Genomic DNA, 20,881 nt, shown 5'->3' with positions numbered 1-20,881 from the left:
CAATAAAACAAAAACATTCTAATCAGATTCAAACCCAACAAGGAGACTTTCTCTGCGTTTGTTTAAAAAATCTCACTGATTTGAACTGATCTGTTTTTTTTTCAAACTTTTTGTCATGAACATCCTTTGAACATCCTGTACTTTCCAATACAGTGAAGTCGGGCTAAATTCTACGATTTCTCCTTAAAGTGTGACAGCCAGTGAGTTTCACAATGGCCCACAATCAATTTTCTCACACTGTCTTCTACGTTTCTACTCACTAATTATACTCCTGAGATGTTGGCTGCATTTCTTATGAAATCGTGTTTCCTGTGCTCCAGGTAAGATCTTCTCCTGGTTTCCTTGTACCACCCACCCCTGCCCCAAAAGCCCAGCTGCCACTACTTCAGACTCTCCCAATCAGCATTGATCTCTCAGACTGCAGGGGCTCGATCTGGAAACGGTCTCAAGGGGAAAGACAAGCTCCTTCCAGGACAGAGATCTGAAGGTGCTGCTGGGCTGTCTGGTGGAGAGGATGGAAATCCTTATCCTTGCTCACCTCCCCTATCCTCCAAAGGGGAACACCATAACAAAGCCAACCAACCTTGGCATAAAGAGCAGTGTGGGTCAGTGCTGTGTATAGAGTGAAAAGATTTTCTGCACTCTGCAAGATCAAGTGCCACCATCTTTTCTCTGTTACCTGTTACTCAGAATAGGGCACATGCCTTTGCCAAGGCTCATGAACTGCTTGCATGCATCGTGTTCCACCCAAGGGCTCACAGCATCACATCCTCCCAAACTGCTAACCCTTTCTGCATTTCCAGCTAACTCACTGGGGACACCTGATGACTTCTTGTGACAATGCTGTGGCTTTAGGAAATGTGCTTTGTCCTGGTTATGATTAAGCAAAGTTTTAAGGCAGAGGTGCTGTATTGGCTAGTGAGAGCCTAGAAAGTAAACAACTTGGGAGGCCTTGTTTTTTTTTAAAGTTGGAATAATAGGTGCAGCCTGGATGGGTGTGGCCAGCTCTCACAAATCAGCATTTCTAGTTTTTTAGTTTTGTGATTCAGCATCGGTTGCTATTGTGATGTTGAAAAAGTGGAACCTATTTTCTCCATCTCTTGATAATAGCCAAAAGCTAGCGGTTCTCTTCGTAGGTTGCTGGATCACATGTGAGTCAAAATCTGTTTTCTGAATTTGCCTTTTTGCCAAAAGGTGTGTTTATGGAATATTACTATATTGAAACAGTTAATTAATAATAGTTGTTGTATCTATTGTCTTGTTAAGTTTTTCAGTCGAGTTAATTTATTCTAAGTTCTTCTTTCTTTTGTTGTATTTTAACTATAGCATTTGAATACATTATGTTTTGTTTAATATCAAGTAGTTTGACCAGTAAATAGGGACATGGCACTTTACATCTGTCTTTAAAGTAAGAAACAATTAGGGCCTAGGCTACCTTCTTAAAATATTTTGAGAGGGTCTGGTCTGGTCTGGTCCATAACACTCTCCTGCTCATCATCACCTCCTTCCGCTCATGTGTCCCTCTCTGTCATACTGAGTCTCTCCCTTTGTCTCATTGCAAAGAAAAGCTGGCCACACCCTCACAGATTGATCCCTCAACTGACCTCCCTGTAATCACTAGACTACATCACTTGAACTGACTGTGACCATCCCCATATAGTGCGATTGAATGACTGTGGTGGATCCTCTAACGTTCACACATCACCACTTACTCAAAGCACACGAATTGTATTTGGTGTGAAAGCAGCTGGCAGTCTGAGTGATGATAGTCTCTGACATTCTGTAACCTGTTGCTAAAGTTAATGAGCGTCAATCCGTCATGTCAGCATCGATGTGTGAAGTGCATTGGGTGATGGCAGGATGGGTCTTCACTAAGTTATAGTTGTCAGGAACTGGCTCTGACCTTTCTGTTGGGAATTTTCACTGTCTACGTTTCGTAGTAGAGGAGAGATGTTTTGGAAAAGCGATGTAAGTCAAATTGGGCTTTTAATGAACTGCAAATGCACTGAAATAAGGTCGTCACCTCTTTGAACTCACCTTTCCAAGCTCAGGGCAGGTCAAGACCTTCTTTTGCAATGATGCAAATCTATACTTTTTTCTTTCTCACCTTATTTTGTCACCACACTTGTCATTACTCTCATGACATCAAGGTGGGAGAATTCACTCAAAATTTTAAAATTAAACCTAAGCCTTTCAAATTCACAACTGTTCCAGAAGATGGCATTCCAAGGTAATGTCTGGGACTGTAATTTTCAAAGTTTCCCAGCACTGGATCAAAATCCCATGGCCATTTGATGTCTAACCCAATAATTCAGATCTCTGAATCGTTTATAGAATCAGGGCAATACGAAAAGAGTATTAAATCCAATTCATCCATGAGGACCAGATAACTTAATTTAGTCCCATTTGCCAGCACTTAGCCCATATCCCTCTAAACCCTTCCTGTTCATATATCCATCCAGATGCTTTTTCACTGTTGTAATTATGCCAATGTCCACCACTTCCTCTGACAGCTCATTTCATGCACACACCACCCTTTGTGTGAAAAAGTTGCCGCTTAGGACCCTTTTAAATCTTTCCCTTTTCATCTTAAACCTCTGCCCTCTAGTTTTGGACTCCCCCACCCCATGGAAAAGTCCTTATCTATTTACCCACACGATTTGATAAATCTCTGTAAGGTCACCCCTCAGCCTCCAGGGAAAACAGCCAATCTTGTGGCAGTGACTCTGTTGTCATTGTGTATCCCTCCTCCACATTCGTGTTTTGCTCCTTGATTTGTTCCATTCTGACTTAATTTGCCTAACACCATTACCCCCTTTGTTATTGTCCAGTCTTGAATCTCATCACAGACCATCCCATGTTTTTTCTTTCCACTCTCTACCCTTGCATTTGCTTAAAACCTGGTACATCCCTAAGGCTAGGATTTAATGTGGTGAGTACTAAGTGTGGGCATAGGTGACTTCAAGGGGCATTAACCTACTTAGGCTCTCTTTATCACCCCAGCATGAAAGCTCATTGGATTGAGCATCAATTTGGTACTTAAGGGCTTCTCCTTTGTCCAATCAGGAGCCTGCTCACTGAATCCTTGCCCTGTCCACCACCCACCCAGAGGTAACTGCTCAATCAGAAATTTGTAGGCTCAGGGTTGGAAGCACAAGTGGCACACCATGACCAGCTTCACCAGTGGGTAAGAAAGTGGGTATTTTGGGGACACTATTGGGGATGGGGTGAGTAACCCTCCCTGTCCCAATTAGCCCCAGATTCAGGCAAGTGGAGCTTCCCTGTGAAGAAAACACGCCCTGTTCCCACCAGCTGGGAGAGAGGGTATTCAGCCCAATGAGTGGCTTAGGCCCTTGGAATCAAGGGTTATGGAGATAAGGCAGGAAGTGGATACTGATTAGGAATGATCAGCCATGATCATATTGAATGGCGGTGCAGGCTCGAAGGGCTGAATGACCTACTCCTGCACCTATTGTCTATTGTCTATTAGCTGTTGATTCAAAAGCTTCACTTGTTGGCGGGCTGAGGATGCCCACCATGGATTTTCCTGCCCGGAGTGGAGGTGGTGAGAAAGGGACTGAGTACACCTCTGGGTGAACTCAACCAAATATTTGCCCTTTCCTCACCATCTCCAGGGAGGGGAAATTGCACCCTGACTTTACCCACTTCTGATGAAGGCATATTGGAGCCTGAGCAGACCATTCAGCCCCTTGAGCCTGTTCCGCCATTCTAGACCATGGACTGATCAATCACCTCAATGGACGTGACAGTGACTCACTAACCTGAAAGTTTCTCCACAGATGCTGCCGAACTTGCTGAAAATTTCCTGGTTTTATTCACTAACTACATTTTGATCTCATCCTAGCCAATTTGCTGCAGTTTGGACAGAGCAGAGGTTCTGTGACTCATAGCCTCTGTCTTTGATTCTTTTAACTCACCAAGAATCTTCTGATCCTTTGACATTCTCAAAACAGCTTGCTGGAATTTTTCACCCTGGTTTTGGCAGGTTCCTAGAGAATGGGTGTGTCAGTTTTGAGGTGGATACAGAGAAGCAGAGGAAATCCCTTTTACAATGACCTCTCTCTCAGAAAGACAATGCGATGGGGAGAGACTACGAGTGAGAATTTTGCAGGAACCTGACCGAGTCCAGGCTGGGGGTGGGGGATGGGGGATTGAAGGGGTGTGGTGAGGATGGGTGAGAGGTGGATTAAATAATATGGAAAATAATAAGATTCTGACAATGATTGACAAATGTGACCCTTGCTTTGTTTGTGATTGAAGTAATCAAGGTCCAGCCAATGGAACAGCTGCTAACACAAACCAGCCGAGCAGCCCTTTGAAGGTCACAGTGAAGATTATCAAAGATCCACTCCTGGACTACGGTTTTATGGTCTCAGAAGATTCACCAGTATGTGTGAAGTCTGTCACTGCAGGTAAATACCTGGGAATGGGAGGTTCCAATGTGGGCAGCACGGCAGCACAGCAGTTAGCACTGCTGCCTCACAGCGCCTGAGACACAGGTTCAATTCCCGCGTCAGGCGACTGTCTGTGTGGAGTTTGTACATTCTCCCCGTGTCTGCGTGGGTTTCCTCCGGGTGCTCCGGTTTCCTCCCACAGTCCATAAATGTGCAGGTTAAGTAAATTGGCCATGCTAAACTGCCCGTAGTGTTAGGTGAAGGGGTAAATGTAGGGGAATGGGTCTGGGTGGGTTGCGCTTCGGCGGGTCGGTGTGGACTTGTTGGGCCGGAGGGCCTGTTTCCACACTGTAAGTAATCTAATCGAACTGAGGGAAGGCCTGAAGTGTTTTCAAGAGGGGCTGAGGGTCTGATAGGGCCAGGGCTTTTAACTGATACAGTCCTTCTCAACACCTCAAGCATTAACTCTGAACTCTTCTCAATCTTTGTCAGTTTTGATATGGTGACAATACTTCAAGTGGAATTTTCTCTTCCCTGAAGATGGTCAGAAGGTGATATAATGGGCTTGGCCCCTCACCCTCTTCCTGCCACCTCGGTAATTAATTAAAATGATCCATAGACGGCCTTCTTGACTTCCACCAAAATGGTCAATTAAGGGCAATCTCTCAAGGCTTAACGTTCTTGCTGAAATGCAAGGCTCAAAATTGAATAGAACATTCCATGGAAAGCCGAAAGAATAATTTATATATTTACGATTTTTGAGAAGATTTGTAGCTCAGCTTGTGGTTCACGTTGTAAGTTTGCTTGCTGAGCTGGTAGGTTTGTTTTCAGACGTTTTGTCACCATGCTGGGTAACATCATCAGTGAGCCTCCGGTGAAGCTGGTGTTCTGTCCCACTTTCTATTTGTGTCTCTTGGTCTGTTGTGGTGGGTGATATTACTTCTGGCTCTTTTTCTAGGAGGTTGGTACATAGGGTCCCAATTGATTTGTTTATTGATGGAGTTCTGGTTTGAATACCAGGCCTCGAGGAATTCCTATGCCTGCCTCTGCTTAGCTTGTCCTAAGATGGATGTGTTATCTCAGTCAAAGTGGTGTCCTTCTTCGTCTGTGTGTAAGGATACTAGTGATAACTGATCATGTATTTTGGTGGCTAGTTGCTGCTCATGTATCCTAGTGGCTAGTTTCCTGCCTATCTGATGGAGTGTTTGCTACAATCCTTGCAGGGTATTTTGTTGGTAGTTGGTACAAGTCCTTTAGATTCATCAGCAGTTGTTTCAGTGTGTTGGTAAGTTTATGGGCTATCATGATGCCAAGGGTCGAAGTAGTCTGGTTGTCATCTCCGAGATGTCTTTGATGTATGGTCGTGTGGCTAGAGTCTCTGCGCAAATTGTGTCTTCGTGTTTGGGCTTGTTTGAGAATCAATAGACTGTGCTTATTGGGGAAGCATTGTTCTTGAATAGGTTAAATGGGTGTTTATCTTCTGCTGCTTGTAGTTCCAGGGTGCTGCAGTGCATTGTAGCTCATTTACATATTGTCCTGATGCAGCTCTCTTTGTAGGTGTTGGGATGATTGCTCCTGTCATTGAGTACAGCAGAAGAGAAGAGAAAGAAAAAGAGAACAACAACAGACTCCCCTTCCTCGATGTCAAAGTGGAATGAACAGTCAATGGAGAACTGCAGACCAGCATCTACAGGAAATCAACACACACAGACCAGATACTCAACCAAAGGAGCAATCATCCCAACATCCACAAAGGGAGCTGCATCAGGACATTATTTAAATGAGCCACAACACCCTGCAGTACCCCAGAACTACAGGCAGCAGAAGAAAAAACATCCAAACAACCTATTCAAGAACGATGGGTACACGATAAGCACAGTCTGCTCGTTCTCAAACAACAAACCCAAACAAGAAGACACGACACAATCAAAGACTCTAGCCACACGACCATATATCAAAGACATCTCGGAGATGACAGCCAGATCCCTTGGCATCATGATGGCCCACAAAACTACCAAAACACTGAAACAGCTATTGATGAACCTAAAGGACATGTACCAACAGCCAGAAAAATGAATGTCATATACAAAATACCCTGCAAGGACTGTAACAAACACGACATCGGATAGACAGGCAGGAAATTAGCCACCAGGATACATAAGCAGCAGCTGGCCTTACACACAGATGATGAAGGACACCACTTTGACTGCCACAACATATCCATTCTAGGACAGGTTAAACAAAGACATACATGGGAATTCCTTGAGGCCTGGCATTCAAACCAGAACTCCATCAATAAACACAATGGTTTGGACCCCATTTACTAACTTCTCAGAAAAAGAACCAGAAATGATATCACCCACCACAACAGACCAAGACACACAAATAGAAAGCGGGACAGAACACCAGCGCTTCACCATGCTCGGTAACATCATCATATGTTACCTCGCATGGTGACAAAACGTCTGAAAACAAACCTTCTAGCTCAGCGAGCAAACTTACAATCTGAAAATTTAATATGTTCAACATCATGTTTATAAATTCATGCAGGGCATGGATAGAATAAATAGACAAGGTCTTTTCCCTGGGGTGGGGAAGTCCAGAACTAGAGGTTTAAGATGAGAGGGGAAAGATATAAAAGGGACCAACCGGCAATCTTTTCACGCAGAGGGTGGTACGTGTGTGGAATGAGCTGCCAGAGGAAGTCACGGAGGTTAGATTAGATTAGATTACTTACAGTGTGGAAACAGGCCCTTCGGCCCAACAAGTTCACACCGACCCGCCGAAGCGCAACCCACCCATATCCCTACATTTACCCCTTACCTAACACTACGGGCAACTTAGCATGGCCAATTCACCTGACCCGCACATCTTTGGACTGTGGGAGGAAACCGGAGCACCCGGAGGAAACCCATGAAGACACGGGGAGTCAGTCGCCTGAGTCGGGAATTGAACCCGGGTCTCAGGCGCTGTGAGGCAGCAGTGATAACCACTGTGCCACCGTGGTACAATTAGTACAATTGCAACATTTAAAAGACATCTGGGTGGGTATATGAATAAGAAGGGTTTGGAAGGATATGGGCCAGGTGCTAGCAGGTGGGACTACATTGGGTTGGGATATCTGTTTGGCATGGACAGGTTGGACTGAAGAGTCTGTTTCCATGCTGTACATCTCTGTGACTTTATGACTGTATCATCTTGTTACTTTTTAAATTTATACTTCAATCCAGTGTGGTTTATTAAACAAAGACAGCCTTGCAAAGAGTTGTCATGCTATTCCAATTAATTTAAATAAATTCCCACGTCTACAAAGTTTCCGCCAAGAATTTAGTTAAAGCTGTGAAATAAACTCGAAAGCAATCGACCAATGCCAACAAGAACTGAAAGGAGCACAGTAATTATGAAGACGACATTGGGACAAGTTAACAAGAGAATCCAAGCATAACCCTGAAGAAAAGAAGAATAGTTTAACAGCATCCAAGTGGTTTGAAAAGAAATTTAAATAAAACATATGGCAAAGAAATGCCAGGTTACAAGGAAGTAACTGACATACAGCATATCTGGATTATCACAGCTGACTTACTGGAACCACAATTATATTAGAAGTTGTCAGATCTCAGGAGTTGAAAATGTGTTGCTGGAAAAGTGCAGCATGTCAGGCAGCATCCAAAGAGCAGGAGAATCGACGTTTCGGGCATGAGCCCTTCTTTAGGAGTGCAGCATCTGCAGTCCTCACTTTCTCCTCGAAGATCTCAGGAGTTGCCTGACGTTGGAGACAATTTGGGGCTTCCGTAGAATCAAGCTTGCTTCTATGTTGTTCCCCACTGTGCTCTTCCAGGTACGGACCCCAATCAGGAGCTGATGTGCAAGCAGCAAAAAATGGAAAGGTTTAATCATTTCTGCCTGATTTCTATCCATCATTGAACTTCCAACGACAGAAAATCCAGATCCAAATCTGGTCATCCTGCAGTTGGAACTGATATAAAAAAGATAAGTTGTGGGGGGAGGATTGGGCAGTCCCAAAATTTCATAAGAAGGAATGATCTCACTCAGGAAATTTCTGACTGTTAGTTTGATGAAAAATTGAGAGGAACATACTGGTAGCAATAAGAGGGATGAGAGCTTGAAACTAAATATAGAATCTGTAATTATTTTGTGAGAAAACTGATATAATTATTTTTGAAGAATGCCAGAGACATTCATAACAGGTCGTGTGGATAGAATCGATTTGAAGGACTGCTGAGAAATTTCCTGAAAAAAAAAGCTAATTCCAATTCAAGAGAGTAATTTTCATGTTGGTTGACAATCATATTATGATTAATTGCAGGAATTACGTATATATGTCTCATTTACTACTGTAATTTTGTATATCTCAATGTACATGTACATTTGCATGTACATACATACATGTTAAATGCACATGTGTCTGTGTGTTGGCACGTGACATGTATGTGTGAGAGAGTAGGGGTGAAGTCTTTCCAAAAATGTACTTAATGCCACTGATGTTACTTCAACCTATCTCCATCCACACGATGCTATTTATGCCCAACTCCAGTGACTCATCTTCAGAACTGGACTTGAAATGGTAACTGCACTTTCTATCTACAAAAGCTGTCAGACCTGCTGAGTCTCTTCAGCCATTTCTGCTTTTGTTTCAAATTTCCAGTATCAGCAGTTTTTTGTTTTACTTTTGGTATTTCCTTACCTGGCACAAGGTGCAGCCTTCAGCTTGGACAACTCTCACTACAGCCACAATGGGGACCCACATAATACAGAAGATGGTCATACACCAACCCAGTGCTACTGTCCAGACAGGGTATTCAACAGGTCCATATGTTGGTGGGACAAATCATCTCTTTAAAATGAAGGTCTAAAATCATATCAAAAACAGAATGATTATCTGCACTTCATTTTCTGTTTGAAACACTAAAAGATGTAACATCTCCTTATTACAGCAAACTCGATGAGATAAGAAACCAGCATGCTCTCCACCACAGCCAGAAGAGCCAATTCTTTTCCCCAATCATCATCTCAATGTCCTTGATGAATCTGTTCAGCCCTGTGAACAAGGAAGCAGAGAGACACCATCAGCCACTTTGTCCTGTCTTCAGGGCAGTTTGTTAATTGCCAAAGTCCATCTTGTACAGGGTGGCACTAATGAACAGGTTAAACCAGAGAAGGGATCACTCTGGATTTCAAATAAGATGAGCAGAGATTTCCCTGTCACCAATCTGGAGAAAGTGAGGACTGCAGATCAGAGTCGAGAGTGTGGTTTTGGAAATGCACAGCAGATCAGGCAGCATCCATGAAGGGCTTCCTGATGAAGGGCTTCTGCCTGAAATGTCGATTCTCCTGCTCCTTGGATGCTGCCTCACCTGCTGTGCTTTTCTATCACCACACTCTCGACCCTGTCACCAATCTGATTACGTATAAAATTTGTCCACAAGTCCCACAAAATTGGTACTTACTCAAGGAGCGGCTCTGGTTTCTGATCTTTGTTGAGATGGACAGGCCTCTGTTATCAGAACGGGGCCATGATGGACGACAAACTGAGTCCACTGTCCTAATATGAAGAAAAGCAAATGGGCCCTCGACCATCTTAAGAAATCCTACCCATCAAGTCTGCACCAACCCTCTGAAGAGCGATTCGCCCAGACCCACGCCCCCACCCTATGCCTGTAACCCTGCATTCTTCATGGCTAACCCACCTTGCCTGCACATCCCTGGATCCTATGTATAATTTAGCATGGCCAATCCACCTAACCTACACATCTTTGGACTGTGGGAGGAAACTGCAGCATCCAGAGGAATCCAGCGCAGACACAGGGAGAGAATGTGCAAACTCCACACAGTCACACCAGGCTGGAATCAAACCCAACTCCCTGGCACGGTAAGGCAGCAGTGCTAACCACTCAGCCACCTCCTTCCAAAGATTCACAAACCTGACTGCCCCTGTCGACCATTGTCTCAGCCTGCACCTGTCCCACTGAACTCATTTCTTCCTGCCTTGACACTGTCCTGACCCCTTAGTTCAGGAACTCCCCACCTACATTCGTGACACACCTCCTTCAAGATTTTTGTTCCCCTGGCCCCCAACGCCTCATCTTCACCATAGACATCCAGTCCGTGTACACATCGATCCACCACGACAAAGGTCTCCAAGACCCCTGTTTCTTACTCTCATGCTGTCCCAACCCGTACCCTTCCACTGACACCCTCATCTGCCTGGCTGAACTGGACCTCACCCTCAACAATTTCTCCAAACCAAATGGGTATCCATGGGCATCCTCATGGGACCCAGCTATGCCTCCCTGTTTGTCAGATATGTAGAACAGTCCATTCTCCGCAGTTACACTGCATCAATCCCACCTGTTCCTCCGGTACATCAATGACTATCTGCACTGCCTCATACTCCCTTGAGGAGGTTGAACAGTTCATCAACTTTACCAACACCTTTCACCCGACCTAAAATTCACCTGGACCATCTTGGCAATCTCCCTCCCCTTCCTGGACTTCTCCATCACCGTTTCTGGTGACCAACTAACCACATATACTACAAGCCCACCGACTTACACGGCTACCTAAATTACACCTCCTTTCACCCTACCTCCTGTAAAAACATCATTCCTTATTCCCAATTCCTCCACCTCCGCTGCATCTGTTCCCAGGATGACTAATTCCACCTCAAATTCCCAGATAGCCTCCTTCTTCCACGATTGCAACTTCCCTTCCCACGTGGTTGATGATGCCCTCCAGCGCATCTCCTCCACTTCATGCACCACCACCCATGAACCCCACCCTTCACAACACAACAAGGACAGAACCCCCCGGTCCTCACCTACCTCCACATACAATGCATCATCCTCTACCACATCCCCCACCTCCAAACGGACCCCACCAGAGATATATTTCCCTCCCCACCCCTATCAGCATTCTGAAAATATAATTCCCTCTGTGACTGCCTCTTCAGGTTCATATCCCCACCAGCTCACACTGCACTCCTGGCAACTTTCCATGCCACCGCAGGAAGTGCAAAACTTGCGTCCACACCACTCTCCTCACCTCCGAGGCCTCAAGGGATCCTTCCACATCCATCAGAAATTCACCTGCACCTCTCCCAATGTCATCTGTTGTACCCAATGTGGTCTAGTCTACATCAGGGAGACAGGGTGCCTTCTTGCGGATTGTTTCAGAGAACATTTCTGGGATACCCACCAACCCCACTGCACTGTGGCTGAACACTTCAATTCCCCTTCCCACTCCGTCAAGGACATGCAGGCCCTGGGCCTCCTCCACCGCCAAATGCTTATCACTGACAACTGGAGGAGGAACATCTCATATTCTGCCTTGGGATCCTGTAACCACACGGGATAAATGTGGATTTCAACAGCTTCCTCAATTCCCCTCCCTCCACATTATCCCAGTCCCAAGCCAACCAACTCGGGCACCACCCTCTGGACCCATCCATCACTGCCCCCTCTGACCTATCACCTTCTCCCTCACCTTCATCCACCTAATCGCTCTCCCAGCTACCTCCCACTAACCCCACCACTCCCATTTTTCTCTCAGCCCCTACCCACAAGCCTCACTCCTGCTGAAGAGTTTATGCCTGAAACGTCGATTATCTTGCTCTTCGGATGCTGCCTGACTGTCATGAAGTCTGTTGTTACACACAACCCATTGGTAGCCATTAACAGTCTCCATTAACAGCTATTCTCCCTTCCAGCCAGATCATTATCCATTTCCTTGTCTGTTCAACTATTCTTCTAGCTTTAGGGTCTATTCCCAACTATCATTTTCTCCTTACTCGCTCCCTCCACCATACCTTCTGCAAATAAACTGACATTTTCTGAGCTACCATCAGTTCAGAGGAAGGGTCACTCGATCCAAAATGTTAACTTTGATTTCTCTTCACATATGCTACCAGACTTGCTGAGCTTTTCCAGCAATTTCAATTTTTGTTTCTAATTTACATTATCTGCAGTTCTTTTGGCTTTTCTATGATTATTGATTCTGCACCTTCCAAGCTCATGCAGTATTATTTTGACATGCATTTTGATCTAATACACTCTTAACTGAAACACTTCTGCTCAGAAGGACCTTTGGTGAGAATGAGTCCCTTTGGTAATATAAACATTGGGGAGAAGGTGGCCTAGCTGTAGTAATGTCAGAGGGCTAGTCATTGAGACCTCCAGGGTGATATTTTGAGGGTGTGACTTCAATTAAAATCTGGAATAAAACTCTAGCCTAACTGTAACTAACCATCATTGACTGTCATTTACAAAATAACCCTGGTTCATAAACGCCCTTTAGGGATGGAAATCTGCCATCTTTACCTGGTGGCCTACCTGTAATTCCAGAACTACAGCAATGTGGTTGACTTTTAACAGGCCTTCCGGCAATTGGGGAATGGGCAATAAACACTGGTTTAGCTGGCAATGTCCACATCCCATTGAAAAATATTTTAAAAATCTGTCTGATAAAATTCACTGAGGTTTTCTGTTTAACTCTGGAATCAATGTTGGTTGAATAATCTCTTTCGTGGGCCAGATTTTCAATTACGTTCGGGAACCCAATACCTGGATAAATTCTGCTCCTCTCCCTCTGCTTGTGTTATGTCAACATTGCAATGTAAGTTTTAAAATTAAATGGTCTGATTAATCATAAGGTAGACTTGGCACCTATTTAGAGACAGTGAGTGCCTTGAGATGGTAGGAGCTGCCTGCCTGCCACCGGGGAAGATTACAGCCAGATTGGGTTTATCGATGAGTAACTTTTGAAAACACAAAACTGTATTGGAAGCTTCAGAAGTTTCTCATGGAAAACCACAAGAAACCTGGTTGATTGATCTAATCGGTATTAAGAAGATATTTAATTGCCATCTTAGTTACTGAGTAAGTATTTTCATTTTGCATTATGACCCAAATAGTGGGGATCTATAGCAAAAGTTCACTCTTCCAGCCGCAGTCAGAACAGTGCATTAAAAGTGTAATTGCATCATATTAAACAATGGCTGACATTTAGCAAGCTACAATACAGTTTAGACCAAATATGTATACTTTTGACCTGTATCCAGTAAGGAAAATGGTTAACCATGATTAATTGTATTTAATCAAAGGAAGAACTCTATAAAGTATCCAAAAGAGTTGGAAGTCTAAGAATTGGAGACATTTTGGAATTCAGCAAATGATGAACGAGGAAAATATTAAGAATGGGAGAATAGAACATGACAGTGCATTAGTGAGATACATAAAGTTGGACTCTAAAGCTTCTCTAGGTATGTAAATTTTTTTTAAAAGCAATATCAAAAGGGTGCCCATTACAAGAAAAGCCAGGAGAAATTTAAAAAGAGGGCAAGGATACAGCAGCAAAGCTAAACCAATACTTTCTATCTATCACCATAGAAGAAATTAAAAATATCCCAGAAAAAGTTAAGAATCTATGGACTAATACAAATTAGAAACTCTGTTTCAAAAATGTCAATACTGGCAAACATGTCAATACTGGTCCACAGTTAATGCTTTTATTTGAATGTAAGTGTGAGTTATGAGGAAAGTGCAAAGATGCTTTTTGGTTTTGGAGAGGCTTTTTGAGTGGGCAAAGAATTGTCAGATAGAATAAGGTGTGGAGAAGTGTGATGTTATGTACTTTCATTGGAAAAATAGAAATAGAGTATTCCTTTAATGGTAAAAAATTGGGAAGTGTTGAACTTCAAAGAATTGGTTTCCTTTGTTCATCAAACACCGAAATGTAACATGTAGAGACTGCAAGCAATTAAGAGACTTTTATTACAAGAGGATTTTAGTAAAGGAGGAAAGGGGTCTTACTGTAATGGTATAGAATCTTGGTGAAACTATACCTTGAGGATTGCGCATAGTTTTCACCTCCTTACCTACCTAAAGATATACTTGCTGTAGAGGGAGTGCAAAACAGGTTCACCAAACTAATTTCCATGAGTGTCCTACAATCAAAGATTAAAGGGTCTTTATTCTCTGGAATTCCTCTCTGTTTTTCTTCTTTGAGGAGAATGAGTAGTGACCTCAATCAAACACAGACCTTTTAAGAATCCGATTCATTAAATGTAGGAAGGATGTTTCCCATATGGATAGAGGAGTCTCAAACCAAGGGATACAGTTTCAGAAAAATTGGCAAACCAGTTATGTCGAAATGAGAAAGAATCTTCCAGGCCCAAACATACCTTCCAGGTAAAACAGCACTTGCACATCTCACAATCTCGGCTATTGCATTCGCTGAAAATGTGTTGCTGGTCAAAGCACAGCAGGCCAGGCAGCATCTCAGGAAGAGGGAATTCGACGTTTCGAGCATGCTCGAAACGTCGAATTCCCTATTCCTGAGATGCTGCCTGGCCTGCTGTGCTTTGACCAGCAACACATTTTCAGCTGTGATCTCCAGCATCTGCAGACCTCATTTTTTACTATTGCATTCGCTGCTCACAAAACTGTTCCCTCAATATGGAGGAGACCAAGTGTAGACTGGGCGAAAGCTTTGCAGAACATCTACATTCTCCCTGCAAAAGTGACCTTGAGCTTCCAGTTACATGCCACTTTAACCCACCACCTTATTCCCTGGCCAACTCCGATTTCTCTTCAGAGACCCACTGAGCTTTTCCAGCAATTTCTGGATTTGTACCCTCAGTTATCTATTGTCTAAGATGTTCCATGCAGATTAACTCTCCACCCATCAGTAAGGCCTGAGACATCATGTCAATTATTTCAAGGATGAACTTTTTCACTCTCTCTCTCTGGTGCTGTACAGTGCAGCCAGAAAAGTTGTCAGAACTTGAAATGAGTCTCTGCATCTACACTGACTGAGCAGAGCCTGGAAAGGCCTGGACCCTCTCATGGGGCCCTTTCACTACTGTCCCTCTGACCAATAATCCCCTTGATCATTTGTGATGTGTGATTCATTAGGCCATAAGCTAACACCTTCCCTTATTAGTCTCACTGAGCTGTGTGTATCTGAAGTGGTGGATGGTGTGTATGAGCCCTGTGCTGGTTGATGGAGCCTAGTGTTCGCCAGCTCTGGTTATTGGCTTGAACAGAGAGGACAAGAATCAATTCTCTCATAACTCACAAGTCACTTTATTAATGTTGTTCGTCAATACATGTGTGTAGCTAAAACATTTGTTGGCATAGAACATACTTGTACACTCACTAGAGTCTTCTGACACTCTCTGAGTAGTCACAAAATATAAAAGCTAATACCCAAGCAGTATAGCTCCTGATGACGACAAGGTCTGACGCCTCACACTCTCAATGTTGGCACCGGTGGTCTTGACGTAGGGTTTACTTCTGTGATGGTCAGTCTCTGGAGTTTTGACTGGCTCCATATCCAACAGTCATCTTCTTATTCCTTTCCTTTCTAAATGTCTGTCTGTGCACCATTGGCTCAGGCTCATTTGCTTATCATATGCCTTTACCTTATTGGCTCTGACCCACCGACTTGGGCAGCTTGTCCAAATAAGGGTTTTGCATTACCTCATCTTCCTTTGGCATTACTTCATCTTTCCAGAGAACTTAGCATAAACCAGTTTCAACTTCACACTAGTGCCTGGACTCAGGCCATTTTAGTTCACAAGCCGCTTCTTCCTGCATGCCAATAATTTTGCATTCAGTATTTTTCTGCAATGAGTTGGCAGCTTGTATCCCTCTCTCTCTTTTCCTGCAGCCACTGGCTAACATCTCTCCCCTTTTTATCCAAAGATACTTATTTTAGGATCATTGTCTGTCTCTTTCTGCGAACCTCTCCTGGGATGGTCAGTATCCTCCCATTGAATAAGTTGCATGTTATATCGTTGTAGTAAAATAGAGAAAAGAACATGTAAAGAACACTAAAGAAAAGTATAATAATATAAAGCAAACATGCAATAACGAATATGAAGAAATAATGCATATATGACTTAACTCAGTGTTTTCATAATATTCCTTCTGTTTCATGACAGGCTCACCCTCAAATCTCTGCACAATTTCATTTGTCTACCTTCTAAGCTGATATACATTGGGTATGATAATTAGTAATGCACATAGAATCACAACTACAGCAACATGTGACAGAATTCTGATCCACAGATGTATTTGAACATGAGATTTCCTGTTCCAGAACCGGTCTTATAATCTGGGTTCCCGCAACAACTCCTTTGCTGTATCAGGAAGAGTTCTAATTATTTTAGTGTGTGGGGTCCAGTGATGGATTATCTCTTATGCATGTCTGCTTTCAGGCCCCGTCTTACCCCCTCCAATTGTTTTGATACAAATGGGCCCTTGGGATCATTTACTGCTGTCAATTGACACTTGTGTTTTCCTCCCTGCTATATGAAGTTGTCTCCTAACATGGTGGTAGTTTTTACCCCTTTCACAGGCAATATTCTTCCCTGTAGCAAAAGTGTCAATCTGGCGATTCAGTTTCAGCTAACCTTGGAAAGTAAATGTGGGTTTATATCGGCATTCATTCTCCAGTGAGTTGACCAAAACACATTACTTATGTCCAAAACTGTGACCCATTGCGCATCCTCACTTTGCTTGACTACGATCTCTGGGTTCGTTGCTATGGTGGGGGCTGTAGACAGGGTGGCCTTGTTCAATGTCCAGTTATCTACCGCTATTTGCCAGCTACTGTCTGGTTTCGTAACTGGTCAAATAGGTGAGTTGATAGTGGAAGCTACTGGTCTCCGTATCCCTTGTTGCAGAAAACTATTAACTTCCTGACCTCTTCTTCTGCCTGTTTTGGAAAACCATACTGCTTCGGTGATTGTTGTCTGGATCCTGTATAAACACACTCTTGGCCAATCATGTTTATGTTGTGGTTCTATTTGCCGAGCTGGGAATTTGTGTTGCAGACGTTTCGTTCCCTGTCTAGCTGACATCCTCAGTGCTTAGGAGCCTCCTGTGAAGTGCTTCTGTGATCTTTCCTCCAGCATTTGTAGTGGTTTCAATCTGCCGTTTCCGGTTATCAGTTCCAGCTGCAGTGGTCGGTATATTGGGTCCAGGTTGATGTGCTTGTTGATTGAATCTGTGGATGAGTGCCATGCCTTTAGGAATTCCCTGGCTGTTCTCTGTTTGGCTTGAACTATAATAGCAGTGTTGTCCCAGTCAAATTCACGTTGCTTGTCATCTGCACGCGTGGCTACTAAGAATAGCTGGTCATGTTGTTTCGTGGCTAGTTGGTGTTCATGGATGCGGATCGTTAGCTGTCTTCCTGTTTGTCCTATGTAGTGTTTTGTGCAGTCCTTGCATAGGAGTTTGTACACTATCGTAGACTGGCTGTTGGTTTGTGTGCTGTTATGAGTCTTAGTGGTCGCAGTAGTCTGGCTGTCAGTTCGGAAATGTTTTGATGGTAGTGTGGCTAGTCCTTTAGGTTGCTGCATGTCCTCATTCTGTTGTCTTTCCCTCAGGCATCTGTTGATGAAGTTGCGCGGGTATCTGTTTTTGCCGAATACATTGTATAGGTGTTCTTCTTCCTCTTTTTGCAGTTCTGGTGTACTGCAGTGTGTTGTGGCCCTTTTGAATAGTGTCTTGATGCAACATCTTTGTGTGTGTTGGGGTGGTTGCTTTCGTAGTTCAGGACTTGGTCGGTGTGTGTGGCTTTCTTGTATACTTTGTGGTGAATTCTCCGTTTGGTGTTCTCTGTACCATCACATCTAGGAATGGGAGTTAGTTGTCCTTTTCTTCCTCTCTCGTGAATCAGATTCCTGTGAGTGTGGCGTTGATGATCCGGTGTGTGTTCTCTATTTCTGTGTTTTTAATGATTACAAAGGTGTCATCCACATATCTGACCCAGAGTTTGGGTTAATTTGCGGTTTGTTCTAATCTTTGCATTACAGCTTCTGCTATGAGTCTAGAGATGGGTGAGCCCATGGGTGTGCCATTGATTTGTTCATATATTTGGTTGTTGAATGTAAAGTGTGTTGTGAGGCACAGGTCCAGTAGTTTGAGTATGCCATCTTTGTCGATAGGTTCAATGTCCTGCTGTCTGTTCTGTATGTTCAGCAGGTTGGCTATTGTTTCTCTGGCTAGGGTTTTGTCGATAGAGGTGAACAGTGCCGTTACATCGGATGAGACCATGGTTTCTTCCTTGTCTATGTGTACTACTATTATAGGACAAGCCAAACAGAGAACAGCCAGGGAATTCCTACAGGCTTGGCACTCATCCACAGATTCAATCAATAAGCACATCGACCTGGACCCAATATACCAACCACTGCAACGGACAGCTGGAACTAACAACCGGAAGCGCCAGACTCAAACCACTACAAATGCCGGAGGAAAGAAGCACTTTACAGGAGGCTCCCAAGCACTGACGATGTCACCCAGACAGGGGACAAAATGTCTGCAACAAAGAACGGTAGGTCAGGCAGCATCCAAGGAGCAGGAGAATCGACGTTTCGGGCATGAGCCATTCCTGAAGAAGGGCTCATGCCCGAAACATCGATTCTCCTGCTCCTTGGCTGCTGCGCTTTTCCAGCGACACATTGTCAGCTCTGATCTACAGTCCTCACTTTCTCCCTCAGGGGAAGAACAGCCACATAAAAGTGATTATATAGGCCAGAATTGATTAACAATTAGCAAACTGTTAATTGCAGGATAATTAGCAAGCTGGGCACCTTGCTTCAGTCACGTAATGTCTGGACAGTGTCAGTTAGTAAATGATAAGCAGGCGTTAGTAGACAAATAGGTCATTGCAAAGAGAAGAATAGCTCCATCCAAAGAGAAGAATTTATCAGGTATCAGTACAGTTGCAAGGCCAACTGCCTTAGCCGGGCATGAGAAAACACAGACTTTGAGCAAGCAAGCACTAAGATGAAATTTAAAATGGTTTCCAGGCTTTTAATATGTGACAAAATAGCTGCAATGAATCTAACAATTCTCCCACATTCAGACAGTGCACAAATTGAATTCATGCTGTGGCCATCTATTTGCATTGCAAACCATCCAGCCAGCCAGCTGAGCTAACAAGATCCTTCAGTGTGGGGCTGGAACAGCACAGCAGGTCGGGCAGCATCAGAGGAGCTGGAGAATCGACGTTTTGGGCAAAAGCCCTTCATCAGGAATCTGCCCAAAGCTTCAATTCAGGTTTGGGCTTTTGTCCAAAATGTTGATTCTCCTGGTCCTCAGATGCTCCCTGACTTGCTGTGCTTTCCCAGCACCACACTCTTGACTCTAATCTCCAGCATCTGCAGTCCTCACTTTCTACTAACAACGTCCTTTACCTACTGTCGGTCCGATTATGACCTCGCTGCTTCAATCAAATTTCATTTACTCATTGTCCCTATCAGTTTTTCCCCCTTTCCTGCCATACTATCAACCATTCCTTTGTCTAACTTTCTTTCTCTCCCTTTGGGCTTGGTTAGCTCATTTCCGTCATCAGCTTTCGTACAGTTTCTTCCTAGGTACTATCAGTTCTGAAGAGAGGTCACTGGACTCAAAACATTAACTCTGCTTTCTCTCCATGTATGCTGCCAAGACCTGCTGAGTTTCTCCAACAATTTCTGTTTTTAAATCAGCCATTTCCTCTCTTTTCCCCAGGCTGCCACTAGTGAACGTGTGCGTGAAGGTGACGAGAATGTGGAGCGAGGTAACTGGTCCTCGAAGATTGACTACTTGCTCTCAGTGATCGGTTCTGCTGTGGGTTTGGGCAATGTATGAAGATTCCCGTACCTGGCCTACAGAAATGGAGGAGGTATTGTCATGAAATCCAAAATACAGGGGAGAAACAAGCACAAAGACAACAAGTAAATGGTGTAAAAAAAAATCACATTCAAAGAACCAGAGAGCATTTTTTAACCTGCGCTCACCAACGGTAATGCCATCCGCCCTTACTCCACACTAGCACTGTGATCAAGTTTCAAATATAAAAACAGTATGTGTGCAATTTAACAAAAACATACAATCACAAACAGGCACTACAAAAATAACTGACCTTTTTGACAAGATGGAAGTTGCTGCTGACTTCAAGACATGCAAATAGTGACTGGTAGATTACTGTCTCAGGTGGTGTCACTTGTGATTTCCTTTGGAGAGCACACAAGAGAACTGAGGACAGCATCTCAGAAAGGGCTTCAATTTCAAACATTTTTGCTCCACTGATACTTTTGTAGTAACTCTAACTTATTTGTGCTCAACAGCATTTCAGTAAATTTGAGAGGGTAGCTGAGATCCTGCATTGAAAGTATTGTTGCCAATCGAAATGATTAGATTAGATTCACTACAGTGTGGAAACAGACCTGCTAAAGAGCGACTCACCCAGACCCATTTCCCTACGTTCACCCCTGACTAATGCACCTAACATTATGGGCAATTTAGCAAGGCCAATTCACCTAACCTGCACGTCTTTAGACTATGGGAGGAAACCGGAGCGCCCGGAGGGCACCCATGCAGACACTGGGAGAATGTGCAAACTCCACACAGACAGTTGCCCGAAGTGGGAATTGAAACCAGGTCCCTGGCGCA

The 20,881-nt window shown here is 43.8% G+C and overlaps 1 protein-coding gene across 1 annotated transcript in view; it reads left to right on the top strand.

The window, feature by feature from the left end:
• Positions 1 to 276: 276 nt before the first annotated feature.
• Positions 277 to 20,881, top strand: part of LOC132820024 (sodium- and chloride-dependent neutral and basic amino acid transporter B(0+)-like) — a 156,251-nt gene continuing 135,646 nt past the window's right edge. The window contains exons 1-3 of the mRNA XM_060831950.1: positions 277 to 320; positions 4,282 to 4,408; positions 19,958 to 20,071. Of these exons, the coding sequence (XP_060687933.1) occupies positions 277 to 320; positions 4,282 to 4,408; positions 19,958 to 20,071 (285 nt within the window). The remainder of the gene's footprint in view (positions 321 to 4,281; positions 4,409 to 19,957; positions 20,072 to 20,881) is intronic.

This window comes from Hemiscyllium ocellatum, chromosome 11 (genome assembly GCF_020745735.1).
Source record: "Hemiscyllium ocellatum isolate sHemOce1 chromosome 11, sHemOce1.pat.X.cur, whole genome shotgun sequence".
Classification (NCBI taxonomy): domain Eukaryota; kingdom Metazoa; phylum Chordata; class Chondrichthyes; order Orectolobiformes; family Hemiscylliidae; genus Hemiscyllium; species Hemiscyllium ocellatum.
This window is presented reverse-complemented; position numbering and strand designations above follow the sequence as displayed.